The following is a 23102-nucleotide window of genomic DNA, read 5'->3' as shown; positions in this document are numbered from 1 at the left end:
GGTCTTGCAGAAAGGAAAATTGAACAGTAAACCCGAGCCGAAGAGATTAGATTAGAGGCAACAAACTGAGACAGCATCCCTCTCCTTCTTGAAATTTGATTGATTGAAGCATGCTAATCATGACAACACAGAGACACATACATTAGTTTAACTAATGAGGACTGTATAAAGATCCTTGCACATGAACCATTGCGTTTTCACAGGATGAAATTCCTTTCACTTCGACCAAATTAAAGCTGGAATAGGCACATTTTGTGAAGCTTGCTGTTTTAGCGTCTATTCCAAACAATTAGTATGGAACACCGAGTTAGTCACAAATAAATAGATCGGTAAATAAATAGATAAATACATAAATATGGCTATGAAATAAACCCTGAAATTTAAAAATATGGCAATAAATATATAAATATAGCATCATATAATTATATAGCTCAATCCATTTACCTTAATAAATAAATACATTTATTTATTTATTTCAAAATGACGTTTCAGAAAAAACAAAATTTATTTATTTCATGGGACTTTTATGACTAATGCCACATTTTATTTATTTTTTTAGACTTTTATTTCCTAACGCCACATATATTTCCGAGCACCACATTTATTTCTGTGCTGTATTCACTTCCAGTCTCACATGCAAACGAGAGGGGCGTTAGCTCAACAGCCTGCTAAACACGGCCGTCCCTCTCAACCATTCAGGTGCTATCGCCGTCTGTCCATGCTAATCAGGGACGGCACTATGAACATCATCGCCGTCCATCGGCGTCCATGCTCTGCAGTCCCTGCCATCGCCGTCCATCCATGCTCTATGTATTACAATCCTGCGAGGCCCACAGATGTCGGATTAATTTCATGTTACCGTCAAACCTTTATATGTATTGGTTGCTATCAAGATGTTAAGTTTATTTCGGCAAATATGACAAAAAGTGATTCTCAACATTGCCTACACCCTCTTTAAGAAACCACTTTGATTGCACATAGGCTACACCATGTCTGGGCTACACCACATGGGCTCTGACTCGGTTATGTCACATGATGCATCTATTCCACTCTGAAGCTATACTGCACTGACATTGACTGAATAAATCCATATAATATCTAATGGTTGGTTGTTAAAACTAGATTCTAGAAACTAATTCTCTTCCGAGGGTGTGGATGTTCTTCATGTTCGTATGCTTCATGTTTTGGTTAACCGCAATGTTTTTGGGGCTATCTCGTTATGATCATTGACCTATGCACTTTTGTAAAGCTCTCTCTTGGAAGTCGCTTTGGATAAAAGCGTCTGCTAAATGAATACATGTATATGTAAATGTTCTGCACTGTAATATGTTCAGGTTTGCAGTTACTTCATGCACGTCACTAAACATACTTCTGTCGTAATGTTTTTCAACAATATATATATATATTTATTTTTTTGGTCTCTTCAGGTAACCCAAAGCAGTTGCATACAACCATTTAGTTGACCCAGGAGAAAGACATGGATCACACCAACCCTAAATCTTAACCTCAGTCTATTAGAAGTAAGATACAAACCTGAAGGCCCAAAACATCTTACTCAATACAATAAAATGGGATTGTAAACGATTTTAAAATGTCAGTACACAATGATGGATCTTTTTATTATTATTATTATTGCTTTGTTGTATTTTTTACTCCAACTGTATCCTAATGCTGTTTTCTGGTAGTTTAGCACAGTTTCTTCTGAAGACTGGCATTCTAGCTACTTGTAATGCATTGCTAATGTCGACACACTAGTACATAGTTTACAAGATAATTTGATTACTGTAGTTAAATTGTGAAGTTAACAGGAATATACAATTAATACATTCAAGTATGTAATCTAAATTGGTTTCACTCATATTATCTGCTGATAATGTTTTGTAACTTGTGCAGGCTTGGTTGAATATAATGGCATAAGAGAAAAACAGAGCCTCATGATCTTAATTGCATCTCAGTTACTTTATTTGAATGTCCCACCTTTAGTTAGCAAGAACATGTGTATCATTCCTTAAAAGGCTAAATCCTGAATGTTAACACAAAGCATGCGATTGGAAAATCTCAACATGATAGAAGTGGGTGGAGTACCAAACCAAAATCTATGGCCTGAGCTATGGTTGCAAAGACTGACAGTCTGTGACAGTTGTAAACTTACTTTCAATCCAAACATTATTTAAAAGCATTAAATGATACAGCATTGATGTACCTAATGAAAATACCTTTGGTAGGGTAAGACAATTGCAGAAAATAGATCAATTGCATGCGATATTTCTTTATAATCAATGGCTTTCTGTGAAAAATCCAAATTGACATTGCACAGCATTGTACAGAAGGATTTTGCCTTTTACTGACCTGAGAACCATCACTCATAACAAAAATGTAGTTTAGGTTAGTAACCTACCCCCTAGCTATACATCCCTCGTCACATACTGTACATTTGACAAGTTCCATCAGGATGATCTCCGTGGAAAGTTCATCATTTTGTTCCAAGCAGGAAAGTGTTGTTGAAGGTTTATTATGCAGGTGCCACAGATGAAACTTCTGTTTTTGATGTGGATACTTCAGAGCCATCATCCACCTTCTTTCCAAACATCTGCAGGATGCAAACACGGAACTGGGAAGAAAAAATGGGAGAAGGAGTAAGACATTGAATGTGAATATGGTTAGAACGTGAATAGGGTGCTGTATTGCTATTATTTGGATAGACAGGAGTTTCTCCATTTTAATAGATCAAATGAGATGTTATTTGCAAACAAATGAACAAACCTGTCGGTTCATGAAGACATAGATAACTGGATTGTAGATAGTGGCGCTCTTGGCAAAGTAGGCTGGTAGTGCAGCAGCCAGAGGATGGAAGGCATATCCTGGGTTAGCCGCAGCAAAGCAGGCAAAGAATGTGTAAGGTCCCCAGCACACAATGTAAGCAATGATCATCACAACAACCATCCTGGACACTTCCTTCTCAGCTTTCTGTGTAGACTCAGAGTCTTTCTGCTGCGCTGCAACCTGTGGTAGAAGAGAGGTATCAAAGGGTTACATAAACTGGCCTTAGAGTCTGCTTATGAAGCACAATGAAGCACCGTTTCTTTTATGCTAAAAACTTTAGCTATACAAAGAAGATGTAATAACTTACAGCACGGATGGCCAACCACACTGCAATGTAGCAAAGGATAATGATGGCCAGAGGGAGGAAGCAGCAGGTAACCATCAGAACAATCATGTAGGATTGTACTCCAGGGTCGTCACTTCCACTGAACACATCAGGTCCACAAGACGTCTTCAAGCCATGAGGCCAATACCTTTTAAAATGATAGAAAAGAGAAAGGGATAGGTTAGTTAAACAGAGACATTCAGTGTTGGCAATAAATCAGAATTGAAAAAATCCCAAGTCGCTAAGGGAATATTCACCTGCTCCAGCCAAAGATGGGGGGAGCACACCATGCTGCTGCCCAGACCCAGGAGAAGACAATACCGGCAGTGGCCCATTTAGCATCAAACTTGACATTTCCAAAAGGCTTGCACACAACCACCCATCTCTCCCAGGAAATCACAGTTAGGGACCACAGAGCAGCAATACCTATGAAATGAAAATGACCATTAGAACTGACATACTAATTCCTCTGCAAAGCAAAGCAACAAACTGATCCATACAATGGCTAGAGGGGACTGCTGCATACCGTATATGATTGCAAACTTGTCAATGCAGTGTTCAAAACGGTGGCCAAGACAATCGTACTCTACATTGGTTAATTTTAACAGTATACTTAAACATAATAGTAGATGGAAATTATATATAATAATAGTATAGAAAATAGTATAGAAAGTATCATATGAAAATATGACATATATTACTGTAATACTGACTTTTGTTGTATTTGGAAATCTAAACTAGTTTACATGTAGGATTGTCTTACCACAAACAGAGACAGTGTAGCCCTCAAAGACACACATAGGGTGTCCCAGAATGAAATATCCAAACATTTGATTGCAAACACTGATGGTGCTGGCCAAAACGGTCTCTCCAAGATCAGCAATAGCAAGGTTGACCAAGATCCAGTTCAGAGGGTGCTGGAGCTTCTTGAATTTTGCTGTGGCCACCAGTACCAGGCCATTGGTGAAGACTGATGCAATAACCACAAATATCATCCACAGTGTTGAGATATTGTACACCCATCGGGGAGCAATGTGGTAGTTAGGGCCCTCAAAGGGATCTGTAAAAAAATGAACAAATAATATTATAAATTGTTTGAACTTTATAGTGTAATGAACTCATATCATCCAATTTAATATCTCACACGCTTCACAATTAACTTTGATCATGAGGGCAATCCTGAACACATTATTTTATGAACCATTTAAAATAGCTATCTGTTGTTTGTGTAATCTAGCCTGTAATCTAGTGTTCATGCCACAGTATCTCAATATTTGTAAGATGCTTACACCTAACATGATCTATACAAAGCATGTTCTCACTGTACCTTTAGTATTGTTGCTGTTGGTGTAAGTGAATGAAGACTCTCTTGTTGTGTCTTCATTGCGCCGTCTTGCAGCAAACACTGCATTTCCCCACTCCTCTGCCATTGCTGATGAAGTCTAAAAAGAAATCAAGTAAAATTTGAGACAACTTTGATCAATCTTTGAATTGATACAAATTATTTGCCTTAAATATTGTTACAGGTTGTTTTCTTTGCCTTTACCTTGCCGTCGCTTTTCTCTTGCGGATGTGGTATGTGGTTATCCTAAAGCTTCCCCTTCTCACCCTGATGCTCTGTGAGCAACCAACAATGTGGGATGCCTGAAGTTGTGTTATTTTATACCAGGAACGACGTCATCAAGATAAGCCTGTATATCGGTATTAAGGCCATAGTGGGGGGGTCTCTAAGAAAGCAGGAACTGTGCTGCTTACACTACCCTAAAAAGATGGATGGTTTACACTAAATCTCTATTTACTTCTGGTTTAACTTTAAATACAAATGGCCACTCCCTCTTTTTCTCTCTCATACACTCACATACACACACAGGAGACACTAACTTGGTCAAACTGAAGCCATGACATCAATTTAAGGTTAATCCTGCCTGGATTAGAAGTGCTTTTAGTGCGATGTTTCTCTGATTCAGATTAAATTGATTATACTGATTATTATAGTTAAAAAAAGAGAAGGAAATTTGGATTTGGACTTCATTATTAATGGGTATACTAGTTGAATGCTTGTGTACCAAAAACATTTGAATAACAATGAACAATTCTTGACCTTTACACATGGAGCTCATTTACTTTTACTTGTTACTTGTAGCAATTTGTTCAAGTTAGCAGATTAGTGAGGTGGTCTGTCTCTGCCACCTTGGGAATTGTGCCTCCTGAATGGCACCATTAAACCTTTAAACCTTGGCAGAAAATGTATAGGTTCTGTATAATTTATTATGGATTTCTCCTTTTTGTACCAGTCCTTACGGTGTATATTCCCTATTTTTAATTAAATTGTTTTTTTAACGACAAGCTGAAGTTAAGGTCAAGCTTAGTGATGTCCTCAGTATATGTAGCTGTGGGTAGGTATTGCAGCCAAAGGATGGAAGGCATTGACAAAAATCTGAATGTACTAATGATGATCGTCATGACAACTGTCCTTAACCCTTCTGTGTCAGCTTCTGTAGTGATTTATTATTTGAAAGAACGCATTCCACAGAACACATTAGGTCTGTGAGAAGTCTTCAAGCCATGAGTTCAGAGTTTTTTAAATTAAAGTGAGGTTTTTCTTAAATCTCTTTTATATGGAGAAAGCCACCCTGACTACCTTTCAGATCCAGTAACACGGAATCAACCAGTGGCCCATTTGTCATCAAACCCAACATTTCACATACACCCATCTCTCCCAGGAAATTATTAGCCTGGTCCTAACAAGACCCTCGTACATTTCATTTGTACAGAGGGTCTGGGATTGCTCCATTGACAAGCGTTAACTTTCTTGAAGGCGGGTACTCTGTTGAAGTTTAAAACTATTGGATCTGCCAAGAGCCACTCTGATCTGCCATAACCAATCGCTAGCGTTTGCCTTAGCCAACTCCTTCACCACTACTGTAACGGAGCTAGCTGCCGTAGCTGGAAAATCAAACTTTTCCCGAACCCCGTGGGGAGGAGGGCCACAACACCATGGCCACCAACAAAACTCAGCAAGTATTTTTCTTGCTCCAGCTTTAACTTCTGAATATTCGGCAGCGTTGCCACAACCGACCGAATAGCTTTGCTCGCATCTTTCTCCGCCGCCATTACTGAACTACAACTCAAACTAGTGCACAACATCAACGTCATCGTTCTCAGCCACTCCCTCTGTTCGCTGATTGGCCCTACAAAAAATTGTTTCTGAAAACCAACTATTACACCGAAATCCCAGACCTAGTACAGCAGCAAAATTGAGCGGAAGTACGTAGGAGGGCAGAGCCAGGCTAGGAAATTATAGCCAGAAACCACAAATCACCACAGAACTCAAACTTTCTGATTTTCTGTATTTGTAAAAACATAATAACCTGACAGATACACAAACACCTAAGAGATAGCAATTACAAATGTGTAAGACATGTAAACTAACAGTATATGCTGTTTGTGCATTGTAAGTAAATATCTAAACCTCTGACCACATGAAGTTCATCTCTGATATGATTATTTTTCATGTATTTTTTGTACCAAGTCCAACTCAGTTTTGATCATTTATTTATCACAAGAAAAGGGCAATTGACCTTGTGGTTGTGTCATAATCCATAATAGCCTCCTAATGCCAATGTTCTAAAGGTTTAATGTGGCCTGTATGACATGGCATTTTACCCCAAGAGGAATTAAACAATTGGTAACTTTTTTTAAAGTGTAATACAGTTGTGAAGAGGGATGAAATGACTTAATCTTGATATTGCAATACAATATCAAGATTAAGATGGGTGAAATGGGAGCATTTAGATAGCAATGTGAATGTTATACCAGGCATCTTTATATGAATAGAACACCCAACATATTATGCCAAATTGGCCAGCCTGACATACAAAGACCTGACTTTTTAAACTGCTTTTTTAATTGGTTACAGTGGTTTTGGGGCAAGATCCTAAGTGCTGGTAATCTTGTTTGACAGGGTTACTGTCTCACACAAGGCCACGGCAAGGATTATATGCCATAACCCTAACCCTTAGCAAGGTCTAAAAGCACTGTGCTTCGGCACATTGTATAGTCGTACCAAATCAAGCCGTGGGTTGGTTACCATTAGCAGCAACAGATTCAATGTCAGCATTAAAGATACAAATCTAAGAACAGTATGAGGAACAAACTTCAGTCATGAAATGTTGGTAGGGAATGTTGCCAAGGCACGGTTCAGTGTACCACAAATATAGCACTCCTTGTAAGTATTTGTAGAAGAGGAATTTTACATTGATTTATTTGGTAGGTAAAATAAAGTCATTCATTTAATGTATGGGGGTATAAACTGTATTAGGCCAGGTTGACAATGACCAAATCTATTTTGCAGTTTAGTCCTGTCCTCAAGAAGGGGAATAATCATCGGTTTTTGGATGTAGAGCCACATTTTACATTTAGTCATTTAGCAGACGCTCTTATCCAGAGCGACTTACAGTAAGTACAGGGACATTCCCCCGGTGAAGTGCCTTGCCCAAGGACACAACGTCAGTTGTCACTGCCGGGAATCGAACTGGCAACCTTCGGATTACTAGCCCGATTCCCTCACCACTCAGCCACCTGACTTCTATGATGACTATGTTAGAGAAGGTTGACTACAAGTAAACAAGGTTTAAGATTAAGATTCAGTTAAATGAAATCAGCTTATTTGGACTATTGCGCTTTCACCACACTTTACCTGTGAGTCTGATTAGTTTTGACATGAGTGAAGTCAGAAGCACCTTAATCCTCCTGGCTTGATGGTTCACGTTAGGCAAAGCAGGGTTCCTCCAAAATCTGAATGAGGAATCAGGTTTCAATTAACATACTTCTGCGTAATGTTTTTCAACAATATATATATATATATATTTTGTTTTTGCTCTCTTCAGGTAACCCAAAGCATTTGTATACAACCATTTAGTTCACCCAGGAGAAAGACATGGATCACACACCAACCCTAAATCTTAACCTCTATGCCGTCTATTAGAAGTAAGATACAAACCTGTAGGCCTAAAACATCTTACTCATTACAATAGAATGGGATAGTAAACGATTTTAAAATGTCAGTACACAATGATGGATCTTTTTATTATTATTATTATTATAATTTTGTTGTATTTTTTACTCCAACTGTATCCTTATGCTGTTTTCTGGTAGTTTAGCACAGTTTCTTCTGAAGACTGGCATTCTAGCTACTTGTAATGCATTGCTAATGTCGACATACTAGTACATAGTTTACAAGATAATTTGATTACTGTAGTTAAATTGTGAAGTTAACAGGAATATACAATTAATACATTCAAGTATGTAATCTAAATTGGTTTCACTCATATTATCTGCTGATAATGTTTTGTAACTTGTGCAGGCTTGGTTGAATATAATGGCATAAGAGAAACACAGAGCCTCATGATCTTAATTGCATCTCAGTTACTTTATTTGAATGTCCCACCTTTAGTTAGCAAGAACATGTGTATCATTCCTTAAAAGGCTAAATCCTGAATGTTAACACAAAGCGTGCGATTGGAAAATCTCAACATGATAGAAATGGGTGGAGTACCAAACCAAAATCTATGGCCTGAGTTATGGCTGCAAAGACTGACAGTCTGTGACAGTTGTAAACTTACTTTCAATCCAAACATTATTTAAAAGCATTAAATGATACAACATTAATGTAACTAATGAAAATACATTTGGTAGGGTAAGACAATTGCAGAAAATAAATCAATTGCATGCGATATTTCTTTATAATCAATGGCTTTCTGTGAAAAATCCAAATTGACATTGCACAGCATTGTACAGAAGGATTTTGCCTTTTACTGACCTGAGAACCATCACTCATAACAAAAATGTAGTATAGGTTGGTAATCTACCCCTTAGCTATACATCCCTCGTCACATACTGTACATTTGACAAGTTCCATCAGGATGATCTCCGTGGAAAGTTCATAATTTTGTTCCAAGCAGGAAAGTGTTGTTGAAGGTTTATTATGCAGGTGCCACAGATGAAACTTCTGTTTTTGATGTGGATACTTCAGAGCCATCATCCTCTTTCTTTCCAAACATCTGCAGGATGCAAACACGGAACTGGGAAGAAAAAATGGGAGAAGGAGTAAGACATTGAATGTGAATAGGGTTAGAATGTGAATAGGGTGCTGTATTGCTATTATTTGGATAGACAGGCGTTTCTCCATTTTAATGGATCAAATGAGATGTTATTTGCAAACAAATGAACAAACCTGTCGGTTCATGAAGACATAGATAACTGGATTGTAGATAGTGGCGCTCTTGGCAAAGTAGGCTGGTAGTGCAGCAGCCAGAGGATGGAAGGCATATCCTGGGTTAGCCGCAGCAAAGCAGGCAAAGAATGTGTAAGGTCCCCAGCACACAATGTAAGCAATGATCATCACAACAACCATCCTGGACACTTCCTTCTCAGCTTTCTGTGTAGACTCAGAGTCTTTCTGCTGCGCTGCAACCTATGGTAGAAGAGAGGTATCAAAGGGTTACATAAACTGGCCTTAGAGTCTGCTTATGAAGCACAATGAAGCACCGTTTTTTTTATGCTAAAAACTTTAGCTATACAAAGAAGATGTAATAACTTACAGCACGGATGGCCAACCACACTGCAATGTAGCAAAGGATAATGATGGCCAGAGGGAGGAAGCAGCAGGTAACCATCAGAACAATCATGTAGGATTGTACTCCAGGGTCGTCACTTCCACTGAACACATCAGGTCCACAAGACGTCTTCAAGCCATGAGGCCAATACCTTTTAAAATGATAGAAAAGAGAAAGGGATAGGTTAGTTAAACAGAGACATTCAGTGTTGGCAATAAATCAGAAATGAAGAAATCCCAAGTCGCTAAGGGAATATTCACCTGCTCCAGCCAAAGATGGGGGGAGCACACCATGCTGCTGCCCAGACCCAGGAGAAGACAATACCGGCAGTGGCCCATTTAGCATCAAACTTGACATTTCCAAAAGGCTTGCACACAACCACCCATCTCTCCCAGGAAATCACAGTTAGGGACCACAGAGCAGCAATACCTATGAAATGAAAATGACCATTAGAACTGACATACTAATTCCTCTGCAAAGCAAAGCAACAAACTGATCCATACAATGGCTAGAGGGGACTGCTGCATACTGTATATGATTGCAAACTTTGTCAATGCAGTGTTCAAAACGGTGGCCAAGACAATCGTACTCTACATTAGTTAATTTTAACAGTATACTTAAACATAATAGTAGATGGAAATTATATATAATAATAGTATAGAAAATAGGATAGAAAGTATCATATGAAAATATGACATATATTACTTTAATACTGACTTTTGTTTTATTTGGAAATCTAAACTAGTTTACATGTAGGATTGTCTTACCACAAACAGAGACAGTGTAGCCCTCAAAGACACACATAGGGTGTCCCAGAATGAAATATCCAAACATTTGATTGCAAACACTGATGGTGCTGGCCAAAACGGTCTCTCCAAGATCAGCAATAGCAAGGTTGACCAAGATCCAGTTCAGAGGGTGCTGGAGCTTCTTGAATTTTGCTGTGGCCACCAGTACCAGGCCATTGGTGAAGACTGAGGCAATAACCACAAATATCATCCACAGTGTTGAGATATTGTACACCCATCGGGGAGCAATGTGGTAGTTAGGGCCCTCAAAGGGATCTGTAAAAAAATGAACAAATATTATTATAAATTGTTTGAACTTTATAGTGTAATGAACTCTTATCATCCAATTTAATATCTCACACGCTTCACAATTAACTTTGATCATGAGGGCAATTCTGAACACATTATTTTATGAACCATTCAAAATAGATATCTGATGTTTGTGAAGTAATCTAGCCTGTAATCTAGTGGTCATGCCACAGTATCTCAATATTTGTAAGATGCTTACGCCTAACATGATCTATACAAAGCATGTTCTCACTGTACCTTTAGTATTGTTGCTGTTGGTGTAAGTGAATGAAGACTCTCTTGTTGTGTCTTCATTTCGCCGTCTTGCAGCAAACACTGCATTTCCCCACTCCTCTGCCATTGCTGATGAAGTCTAAAAAGAAATCAAGTAAAAATTTAGAAAACTTTGGTCAATCATTGAATTGATACAAATTATTTGCCTTAAAGATTGTTACAGGTTGTTTTCTTTGCCTTTACCTTGTGGTAGCTTTTCTCTTGCGGATGTGGTATGTGGTTGGCTTATCGTATAGATTCCCCTTCTCACCCTGCTGCTCTGTGAGCAACCAACAATGTGGGATGCTTGAAGTTGTGATATTTTATAGCAGTAACCACGTAATCAAGATTAGCCTATAAATTGGTATTAAGGCCATAGTGAGGAGCAGTGCCAGTCCTAGCTTTTTTGGTGACCAGAGGAAGGTTTACACCCCCCCCCCGGGACGCCGCTTCACCCATGCCAAAAAACGCTTCCGGTGGGGTGGTATCTCAGAAAGCAGGAACTGTGCTGCTTTCACTACACTAAAAAGATGGATGGTTTACACTAAATCTCTATTTACTTCAAGTTTAACTTAAAGTACAAATGGCAACTCTCTCTTTCTCTCTCTCTCATACACTCACATACACACACCTTCTGCCCATCTTATTGATTTTATGTAAAGCACCTTGAGCTACAATTCTTGTATGAAATGTGCTATATAATTAAAGTCTTACTTACTTACTTACTTACTTACATCTCACCACCATGTGGAGTAGAGCATTCAGCCGCACTGCTCCCCGTCTCTGGAACTCACTACCACCCCAACTCAGAAATATTGATTAATTCCCCCATTTCAAATCGGAACTCAAAACACATCTCTTTACTACTGCCTATTCCACGTAATGTCATTTGCACTGCTTCCTTCTGTTGTTTTTAATGTTGTCATATTTCTATATTTTTCTGCTGCTTTTAATGTTTTTTATATACCTCTGTACGGTGTCCTTGAGTGCCGAGAAAGACGCCTTGGAAAATAAAATGTATTATTATTACAGGAGACACTAACTTGGTCAAACTGAAGCCATGACATCAATTTAATGTTAATCCTAATGTTAATTTACTTTTACTTGTTGCTTGTAGCAATTTGTTCAAGTAAGCATATTATTCAGGTGGTCTGTCTCTGCCACCTTGGGAAGTGTGCCTCCTGAATGGCACCTTTAAACCTCGGCAAAAAATGTATAGGTTCTGTATAATTTATTATAGATTCCTCCTTTTTGTACCAGTCCTTAAGATGTATATTCCCTATTTTTAAATAAATTGTTTTTTAACGACAAGCTCAAGCTTAGGTAAAGCTTAGTGATGTCCTCAGTATATGTAGCTGTGGGTAGGTAGTGCAGCCAAAGGATGGAAGGCATTGCCAAAAAACTTAATGTTCTAATGATGATTGTCATGACAACTGTCCTTAACCCTTCCGTGTCAGCTTTTTTAGTGATTTGGGAGTCAGGTGGCTGAGCGGTTAAAGAATCGGACTAGTAATCAGAAGGTCGCTGGTTCGATTCCCGGCCGTGCCAAATGACGCTGTGTCCTTGGGCAAGGCACTTCACCCTACTTTCCTCGGGGGAATGTCCCTGTAATTACTGTAAGTCGCTCTGGATAAGAGCGTCTGCTAATTGGCTAAATGTAAATGATTTATTATTTGAAAGAACGCATTCCACTAAACACATTAGGTCTGTGAGAAGTCTTCAAGCCATGAGTTCAGAGTTTTAACAAAATTACAGTGAGGTTTTTCCTAAATCTCTTTTATATGGAGAAAGCCACCCTGACTGCCTTCCAGATCCAGTAAAACGGAATCAACTAGTGGCCCATTTGTCATCAAACCCAACATTTCACATACACCCATCTCTCCCAGGAAATTATAGCCAGAATCCACAAATAACCACAGAACCTAGATTTTCTGTATTTGTAAAAAACATAATGACCTGACAGATACACAAACACCTAAGAGATAGCCATTACAAACGTGTAGGATATATAAACTAACAATATATGCTGTTTATGCATTGTACGTAAATATCTAAACCTCTGACCACATGAAGTGTATCTCTGATATGATTATTTTTCATTTATTTTTAGTACCAAGTCCAACTCATTTATTTTGATCAAGTTTTGATCATTTATTTATCACAAGAAAAGGGCAATTAACCTTGTGGTTGTGTCATAATCCATAATAGCCTCCTAATGCCAATGTTCTAAAGGTTTAATGTGGCCTGTATCAAATAAAATCAAATCAAATTTATTTTTATAGCCCTTTTTACACGCAAGCATGTCACAGAGGGCTTCACATACGCCCATAGAACTTCCCCTCAACGAACCTAAACCCTCTAGGTTTAGGTTGGTCGCTGTATGACATGGCGTTTTACCCCAAGTGGAATTAAACAATTGGTAACCTTTTAAAAAGTGTTACACAGTTGTGAAGAGGGATGAAATGACTTAATCTTGATATTGCAATAAGATATCAAGATTAAGATGGGTGAAATGGGAGCATTTAGATAGCAATGTGAATGTTATACCAGGCATCTTTATATGAATAGAACACCCAACATATTATGCCAAATTGGCCAGCCTGACATACAAAGACCTGACTTTTTAAACTGCTTTTTTAATTGGTTACATTGGTTTTGGGGCAAGATCCTAAGTGCTGGTAATCTTGTTTGACAGGGTTACTGTCTCACACAAGGCCACAGCAAGGATTATATGCCATAACCCTAACCCTTAGCAAGGTCTAAAAGCACTGTGCTTCGGCACATTGTATAGTCGTACCAAATCAAGCCGTGGGTTGGTTACCATTAGCAGCAACAGAGTCAATGTCAGCATTAAAGATACAAATCTAAGAACAGTATGAGGAACAAACTTCAGTCATGAAATGTTGGTAGGGAATGCAGCCAAGGCACGGTTCAATGTACCACAAATATAGCACTCCTTGTAAGTATTTGTAGAAGACTCATTTTACATTGATTATTTGGTAGGTAAAATAACGTCATTCATTTAATGTATGGGGGTATAAAATGTATTTGGCCAGATTGACATTGACCACATCTATTTTGCAGTATAGTCCTGTCCTCAAGAAGGGGAATACTCATCGGTTTTTGGATGTAGAGCCACAGTTCTATGATGTCTATGTTAGAGAAGGTTGACTACAAGTAAACGAGGTTTAAGATTTTCAGTTAAATGAAATCAGCTTATTTGGACTATTGCGCTTTCACCACACTTTACCTGTGAGTCTGATTAGTTTTGACATGAGTGAAGTCAGAAGCACCTTAATCCTCCTGGCTTGATGGTTCACGTTAGGCAAAGCAGGGTTCCTCCAAAATCTGAATGAGGAATCAGGTTCAATTAACATACTTCTGTTGAAATGTTTTTCAACAATATAGCATATATTATTTATTTTTTTGCTTCCTTCAGGTAACCCAAAGCAGTTATATACAACCATTTAGTTGACCCAGGAGAAAGACATGGATCACACCAACCCTAAATCTTAACCTCAGTCTATTAGAAGTAAGATACAAACCTGTAGGCCCAAAACATCTTTACTCAATACAAAAGAAGGGGATTGTAAACGATTTTAAATGTCAGTACACTCAAACTGTATCCTAATGTTGTGTTCTGGTAGTTTAGCACAGTTTCTTCTGAAGATTGGCATTCTAGCTACTTGTAATGCATTGCTAATGTCGACATACTAGTACATAGTTTACAAGATAATTTTATTACTGTAGTTAAATTGTGAAGTTAACAGGAATATACAATTAAAACATTCAAGTATGTAATCTAAATTGGTTTCACTCATATTATCTGCTGATAACGTTTTGTAACTTGTGCAAGCTTGGTTGAATATAATGGCATAAGAGAAACACAGAGCCTCATGATCTTAATTGCATCTCAGTTACTTTATTTGAATGTCCCGCCTTTAGTTAGCAAGAACATGTGTATCATTTCTTAAAAGGCTAAATCCTGAATGTTAACACAAAGCGTGCGATTGGAAAATCTCAACATGATAGAAATGGGTGGAGTACCAAACCAAAATCTATGGCCTGAGCTATGGCTGCAAAGACTGACAGTCTGTGACAGTTGTAAACTTACTTTCAATCCAAACATTATTTAAAAGCATTAAATGACACAGCATTAATGTACCTAATGAAAATACCTTTGGTACGGTAAGATAATGTACGTAATAAATCAATTACATGCGATATTTATTTATAATCAATGGCTTTCTGTGAAAAATCTAAATTGACATTGCACAGCATTGTTCAGAAGGATTTGGCCTTTTACTGACCTGAGAACCATCACTCAGAACAAAAATGTAGTTTAGGTTAGTAACCTACCCCCTAGCTATACATCCCTTGTCACATACTGTACATTTGACAAGTTCCATCAGGATGATCTCCGTGGAAAGTTCATAATTTTGTTCCAAACAGGAAAGTGTTGTTGAAGGTTTATTATGCAGGTGCCACAGATGAGACTTCTGTTTTTGATGTGGATACTTCAGAGCCATCATCCTCCTTCTTTCCAAACATCTGCAGGATGCAAACACGGAACTGGGAAGAAAAAATGGGAGAAGGAGTAAGACATTGAATGTGAATAGGGTGCTGTAGTGCTATTATTTGGATAGACAGGCGTTTCTCCATTTAAATGGATCAAATGAGATGTTATTTACATTTAGTCATTTAGCAGACACTCTTATCCAGAGCGACTTACAGTAGGTACAGGGACATTCCCCCGAGGCAAGTAGGGTGAAGTGCCCTGCCCAAGGACACAACGTCAGTTGGCATGACCGGGAATCGAACTGGCAACCTTCGGATTACTAGCCCGACTCCCTCACCGCTCAGCCAAGTGACTCCCAGTTTCTTTGCAAACAAATGAACAAACCTGTCGGTTCATGAAGACATAGATAACTGGATTGTAGATAGTGGCGCTCTTGGCAAAGTAGGCTGGTAGTGCAGCAGCCAAAGGATGGAAGGCATATCCTGGGTTAGCCGCAGCAAAGCAGGAAAAGAATGTTTAAGGTCCCCAGCACACAATGTAAGCAATGATCATCACAACAAACATCCTGGACACTTCCTTCTCAGCTTTCTGTGTAGAGTCTTACTGCTGCGCTGCAACCTGGGGTAGAAGAGAGGTAATCAAAGGGCTACAGAAACTGGCCTTAGAGTCTGCTTATGAAGCACAACGAAGCACCATTTATTTTATGCTAAAAATGTTAGCGATATAAATAAGATGTAATAACTTACAGCACGGATGGCCAGCCACACTGTAATGTAGCAAAGGATAATGATGGCCAGAGGGAGGAAGCAACAGGTAACCATCAGAACAATCATGTAGGACTGGACTCCAGGGTCTTCACTTCCACTGAACACATCAGGTCCACAAGAAGTCTTCAAGCCATGAGGCCAATACCTTTTAAAATGATAGAAAAGAGAAAGGATAGCTTAGTTAAACAGAGACATTAAGTGTTGGCAATAAATCAGAATTGAAAAAATCCCAAGTCGCCCAGACCCAGGAGAAGACAATACCGGCAGTGGCCCATTTACCATCAAACATCCAAAAGGCTTGCACACAACCACCCATCTCTCCCAGGAAATCACAGTTAGGGACCACAGAGCAGCAATACCTACAAAGAAAAAATGAAAATGACCATTAGAACTGACATTGTAATTCCTCTGCAAAGCAAAGCAACAAACTGATCCATACAATGGCTTGAGGGGACTGCTGCATACTGTATATGATTGCAAACTTTTTCAATGCAGTGTTCAAAACGGTGGCCAAGACATAATCTTACTTTTATTTGGAAATATAAACTAGTTTACATGTAGAATTGTCTTACCACAAACAGAGACAGTGTAGCCCTCAAAGACACAAATAGGGTGTCCCAACAATAGCAAGGTTGGCCAAGATCCAGTTCAGAGGCTGCTGGAGCTTCTTGAATTTGCTGTGGCCACCAGTACCAGGCCATTGATGAAGATTTGATAACCACAAATATCATCCACAGTGTTAAGATATTGTACACCCATAGGGGAGCAATGTGGTAGTTAGGACCCTCAAAGGGATCTGTAAAAAAGCAACATTATATTGTAAGTTGTTTGAACCTTATAATGTAATGAACTCATACAGACAAACATCCATATGCTGTTTGTGAAGCAATCTAGCCTGTAATCTAATGATCACACCATAGTACCTCAATATTTGAAGGACGCTTACACCAAACATGATCTATACAAGTTCTCACTTTACCTTTAGTATTGTTGCTGTTGGTGTAAGTGAATGAAGACTCTTGTTGTGTCTTCATTGTGCCGTCTTGCAGCAAACACTGCATTTCCCCACTTCTCTACCATCTTGAGCTGGTTAGAACTCAAGGTTGACAAATGTGGTTCTGTCTGGGATCCTATGAAACACTTTTGTTAAATAAATATGTGTGTCCACCCGAGGCCTTCTTGCCTGCTTCTTTCCTCTATTGCAGACCTCTCATGACTGTGGTTAAGCATTTATACTAGATTCACTATTCACCTTTCAGATTAAATATATAAAGTTAGGCAATGACCCCATAAAGGTCAAGTCAACTTAAGCGTGACTGAAAACATATTTGAGACAGAAAATAGTCTCAATAAGTCGATTTACCAACTTTTGATAAAGGTCTTGCTGCAGATGGCATGGCATTACTTTAAAGGTATTTCAGGTGAAGAAATTGGACATAGGGCATTTGTTTTTGAGGACATTTTAAGTGACAGAGGTTTAAACCTGAATTGCCTTATAGTACTGTATGTTACAAATGTTATCAAGTATGCATCTTTCTGCATTTCTTAAGTAGTCTACTTTCAGGCAGTCATGACCCTAATCTATCTAATTCATTCTATAACATTTTGTAGTCAGAGCCATTGACTGTGATATTTTGTTGATACAAATTACACAAATGAAAGGTGCTCTCTTGATAAACCTGAATATTCCAAGGTCATTATATACACTGTACATTTTACTTAATTCCCACATTTAGACCTAATAACCACAAAATACCAAAACAACCACCAAATGTTTAGATTGGTGGAAAAAATACACATATATATATATAAAAAAAGTCATAATAATTGACTTGTTTAATTCAGTCATAACAGAGAGGTATGTATTGTATCAGTTCTACTTGTTTTATTTACTCATCTGTCTGTATACCTTTGTTATATTATTTACGGCGGTCATTTGTTGATACACCTCCAAACTTTGTGTGAATAAAATAAATAAAAAACTTATCTGGAGTTGCTGGATGGGGTCTCTATTTGATGGTTCTCACACCCCGTTTAACGTACTGTGCATTGCTAGTCATATGTTGATAAGTAAAGGTCAATTATTGGTCTGATTTGTTGTTCTTGTGTATAAAAGGAATTGTGATGCATTGTTCTATGGATTCTTGATATCCTGAAACCTTCTCCTCAGCTCTGGCTTGTCCTTGTACTCCTTCTCCTTCCTCACACATCTTGCTTTCTGTCTCTCTGATTTACAATAATCATGGTAGTGTAGGTAAGAGTTAACATTTGCAATGTTATTAAATGTATATTTCATTTACCTTACTTTGACCATTCTTGCTGTGATTTAACCCATACAGTCAAATAACTATAATTCTATTTGTCTTGGCATTATTTGGTTCATGCTAATACACTGTTCAGTTTTCCCATCTTCCTTTAAACCATAGGGAATTCGTTTTGGTTGTTTGGACAATTTTTAACCCCCTACAGTACAAAAAAAATAACAGTATGAAAAGAGATTTATGCCACTACCACTGCAATATTAGAAATAGGTCATGGCTTCTGTTGGTCCGGTTCTTTGAGTACGACAGGACACAAGTAGCAAATTTTCCAGACTAAAGCAGCTTATTTGGACATTTGAGGTTCCAGGGCAATTCTGATTAGCAGAGCCTAATTCAATTTGACATTAGTTAAATCTGAAACACCTTAATCCCTCCGGATTTGATAGTTCAGTTTAGGGGAAGGAAGGTTTATCCAAAAATCTCAGGTGAGTCCATTTTAATCCCTCACCACAGTGTTCCTTGTTTTTTTCTTAGATTCCGTGGCTCATTTCCATTTCCTATAGGTGATGCAGAGAGAAGGTTTACCCACAGACTCGAGAAGTTCTCTATGTTAAGAAGAAGTTTGGAGCCAGCCAACATGACGCACAAGAACATAGTCTGTAAACTTTTCCTACTTTGTGTTTTATTCTTCTCAATTTCTTCTATATAGGTTTTCAAGCCTGTTTCTTTAATATTTAAATGGAAGGCAGATGATCTCCAAAAGGCTGTTCTTAATTATGTTCATCGTTTTTGTGTGGAGTTGTCTGATAGCACAAAGTAGCCAACTTGTATCTGGTAGCCTAGGCTATGTTTAAAACCCTATTTTGTTATTATTTCATGTGAAGAGATATGCATTGATATTGTAAATGCATTTGATACCTCTGTGCCACTTTTTGCATACAAACCGAGTTTGATTGCACAATGGGGCCAGATTCTTGTATTTCAAAATCAATGTATAGTCTATGTGATTATAATTGTTTAATCAGTAGTCTATTCTGCTCACACATCTTCTCTTTTTGTGCCTAGTCCAGTTTCACAGAATGATGCTGCATTGTTTCGAGGGTAATTCTGGAATTCCGCTAGTTCTGAACTATTCGTGTTTGGTAAAAGTTCACTACTAGCAGAACTCGGATTTGCCCCCGATTTACGACGAGGAAATCCGAGAAGCTGCGGGTCTTTCAAGTGCTAAATCGTAGTACTAAACTTTGCTGAATTTGATATGAGATAAGGAGTGTTAGGCAATTTAATTTGTTAAATTTGCAATAAAATTGCTTATTTTAAGTGAATAAACGTAGGCCTAAATTGTTACATTGGGTGTGATGCGAACACAGAATTGATTTTGTGTTCGTGTCATATAGTAGGCCTACTATTTGTATTTAGATTTAGGCTATATGCTAATGATTGTATTGTGATTGGCCAAAGCCAATACTGTTTTACTCTTATAGCCTAATCTTGTATTGCTTGTCTGTCATCGCGATTTGAATTGCCAATTTGTTTCGATATGCCTACTGTATATCGCCATAATTTACCATTACAATAGACCCGACCATACAGATTTTTTCAGGGTTGTTATTTTAAATGCATGGGCAAACAAGGCAGGCGTTATATTTTTGCTTAACCTGTTACATGTTGTGTGAATGTATGTTTTGTAATTCCTACCAACAATATATTTGAGTGACACGTGATGCTAACCGTTTGCTGTTTCAATTAGGCCTCTGATGGTAATCCAACACAGGATCATCAAATTTGCAGCATGTCCAGTTGGATAACCATTGGTTATAATCTGCAATGACCCATTACCTTTTTACCAGAAAAATATTGCTGTCACAGGGCTCTCAAGTTTTATCAAAATGTTTGCGTGAGATTCCCATGGTTCATACCTGTCAACGTTTGGGGGGGTGGGGGGATGTTTTCTGATTGGCCTTTACTTTACTCGAGACTCGCGCCTCGGCCATTAGCCTAATTGTAGCCTAAATAGCGGGACAAGTTATCCGCTATTTCTCGGCGTGAGAAATGTTTGAAATGCCTTAGAAATGTCTGAAATGCATGAGTATCAGTAAGAAGTTTATACGGTCTGATCCTATCACGTTTGAATCAACTAAGAGTGTGTCATTAGAAATCTTGAATGCAAACCTAGTATTGTGGTGCTCTGAATACTACATTAAGCCAAACACATAAAATAAATGCAAAGTGAAAAGTTTATGCCTAGTTGCTATGCTGGGGAGGTTGGCTAAATTATCTTTTCATTGCATACTGTATATCCATTAAATATTATCATGATGCATTTTTTATTCTACAAACAGGCATATACAGATAGTATTTATTATAGTACAGGTGATCATACAAAGATCTGGGTATCATGGTAAGATCATCTTTATTTTACAGAACATCCTGGTTCCTTTATCTAGGTCATTCCACCAGGTCACTCCAGATCTGAAAAGCTTGATCAGCCTCTTCCACTTTCCGGTATTGTAATCCTCTAGCCTCTTCATTTGTGTGACCACAGTGATTGTTTCACATTTACATTACATTTAGTCATTTAGCAGACGCTTTTATCCAGAGCGACTTACAGTAAGTACAGGGACATTCCCCCAAGGAAAGTAGGGTGAAGTGCCTTGCCCAAGGACACAACTTAATTTTTCACTGCAAAGAATCAAACCAGCAACCTTCTGATTACTATCCCGAATCCCTAACCGCTCAGCCACCTAACTTCCTAGCTTTAGCCACTTACGGAACATTTCTTGAAGTACGCTAATATTCAACGGTTGGCAAAAAGAAACTTTTACGAGGTGTAGGCTACCTACAGTTTATAACTTTTTGATATGTAACCCTGTGACATTGACATGCTGCTTGCAGTACTCAACAGTCAAATGAAATAAACCAAATGATTACTCAGTTGACTGCACTTGAAACTGATACTTAGCTTCAGGTCTAATGTAAAGAGTCTACTTCTGATCTAAAAACATGATTTACATGTATTTATGGACAATTATTCACATTCGTAATTTCCCTTTTTCCACAAACCCAATTATAAACTAGTATTCTATACAGTCCTTGTCATCTGTTTTCCCTTTCACACCAACTTAACAGATCTGCTACTCTTCTTGTACATCCAATATCACTCCAGCTTAGAAAAAACAATTTATCAGTCCTCTTCCACTCAATCCACATAAATCCTCATCCTTCTATGTAAAACTCAAGTCATTCAATTAAAACCTTTATTCTTCAGCTAAGTCTTTTCTGTCCTATCTTAACACTGACTTTCTTCACAGTTTTTTTGCATATGGGGCTGCACTGACCCCTGTCGACTGCTGAAAGTGGACAGGGGTCAATAGGCATGTGAACATCAGAACTGGACCAAGGAGCAATAGAAGAGGGTGGTCTGGTCTGATGAATCAGGTTTCCTTTTACATGGCTAGGTGGATGTGCGTCGCTTATGGGGAGCACATGTGGCACCAGGATGCACTATGGAAAAATGCAAGCCGGCGGAGGCAGTGTGCAATTTGGGCAATTTTCTACCTAAGCATTGTTGCAGACCATGTACACTTTTATGGAAATGTTAATTCTTTATGACAGCGGCATCTTTCAACAGGATTATGTAACCTGCCACAAAGCAAAAATAGTTTAGGAATGGTATGAGGAACACAGCAACTAGTTCAAGGTGTTGACTTGGCCTCCAAATTTCCCAGATCTCAATCCAATTGAGCATATGTGGGATGTGCTGGACAAACAAGTACGATCCATGGAGGCTCCACCTCGGAACGTAGTCATAGTGCCAGATACCACAGCACACCTTCAGAGGTCCAGAGGATTCCATGCCTCAATGGGTCAGGGCTGTTTTGGCTGCAAAAGGGGGAACGACACAATATCAAGCAGGTGGTCATGTTATGGCTGATCGGTATACACATAGCCTATCAGCTTTGTTAAATGCACCCTTGACTACATCAAGTTTCTCCTCCAGCCTTATACCCCCACCCGCCACCTACAGTTTTCTTCTGACAACCGTCTGGTGGTCCCACCGCTCAAGAGCGCCCGGTCCCAAGACAAGCTCTTCTCCTGTCTGGCCCTCAATGGTGAAATCAACTCCCCACCTCCATCAGAGACACTGACTGTCTCCCCACCTTCAAGGAAAGGCTTAAGACGCACTTGTTCCGGGAGTACAACGGTACTTAGCAATGATTTGCTGGACCTGATGTTAGTTTCCTCCAGGATCACAATTACTCTTATTGAGAGACTTGTTGCTCTTGTTGGGTAGTTGTAACTGATTTAAAATTCTTGTACTCGCTGTGAAATACTTTACTGTTGCTTGCTTTTTCTACAGGTACACTCTTTGAGGTTCATGTTGTTTAATTGTAACTTGTTTAACCACATGCTCTTATGGTTCTTCTCTTTGGCATTTATT

At 38.6% G+C, this 23102-nt stretch overlaps 2 protein-coding genes and 1 pseudogene across 2 annotated transcripts; all 3 read right to left on the bottom strand.

Annotated features, from left to right (window-relative positions):
- Positions 1–2512: 2512 nt before the first annotated feature.
- Positions 2513–4578, bottom strand: LOC136952097 (red-sensitive opsin-1). The gene is made up of 6 exons (XM_067246815.1): positions 4476–4578; positions 3912–4208; positions 3406–3574; positions 3131–3296; positions 2764–3003; positions 2513–2611 (listed from the first exon to the last, which is right to left on the bottom strand). Exons 1-6 carry the CDS (start codon positions 4576–4578, stop codon positions 2513–2515), a joined length of 1074 nt encoding a protein of 357 aa, XP_067102916.1.
- A 4554-nt stretch (positions 4579–9132) lies between these two features.
- On the bottom strand, positions 9133–11202 carry LOC136957618 (red-sensitive opsin-1-like). The gene is made up of 6 exons (XM_067251723.1): positions 11100–11202; positions 10533–10829; positions 10026–10194; positions 9751–9916; positions 9384–9623; positions 9133–9231 (listed from the first exon to the last, which is right to left on the bottom strand). Exons 1-6 carry the CDS (start codon positions 11200–11202, stop codon positions 9133–9135), a joined length of 1074 nt encoding a protein of 357 aa, XP_067107824.1.
- Positions 11203–15587: 4385 nt separating this feature from the next.
- Positions 15588–17480, bottom strand: LOC136946853 (red-sensitive opsin-1-like; annotated as a pseudogene).
- Between the last annotated feature and the right edge of the window lie 5622 nt (positions 17481–23102).

This window comes from Osmerus mordax, chromosome 1, assembly GCF_038355195.1.
Source record: "Osmerus mordax isolate fOsmMor3 chromosome 1, fOsmMor3.pri, whole genome shotgun sequence".
NCBI classification, from domain to species: Eukaryota; Metazoa; Chordata; class Actinopteri; order Osmeriformes; family Osmeridae; genus Osmerus; species Osmerus mordax.
The sequence above is the reverse complement of the archived record's forward strand: the minus strand, read 5'-3'. Positions and strand labels throughout refer to the sequence as shown.

Coding starts and splice junctions, on each gene's coding strand:
- LOC136952097 (XM_067246815.1), bottom strand. CDS start 4,578: ATGGCAGAGGAGTGGGGAAATGCAGTGTTTGCTGCAAGACGGCGCAAT. Junction 4,209..4,475: donor CAACAGCAACAATACTAAAG/GTACAGTGAGAA, acceptor ATTTTTTTACAG/ATCCCTTTGAGGGCCCTAAC. Junction 3,004..3,130: donor TGTGGTTGGCCATCCGTGCT/GTAAGTTATTAC, acceptor CTTCTACCACAG/GTTGCAGCGCAGCAGAAAGA.
- LOC136957618 (XM_067251723.1), bottom strand. CDS start 11,202: ATGGCAGAGGAGTGGGGAAATGCAGTGTTTGCTGCAAGACGGCGAAAT. Junction 10,830..11,099: donor CAACAGCAACAATACTAAAG/GTACAGTGAGAA, acceptor ATTTTTTTACAG/ATCCCTTTGAGGGCCCTAAC. Junction 10,195..10,532: donor CTACACTGTCTCTGTTTGTG/GTAAGACAATCC, acceptor TTCATTTCATAG/GTATTGCTGCTCTGTGGTCC.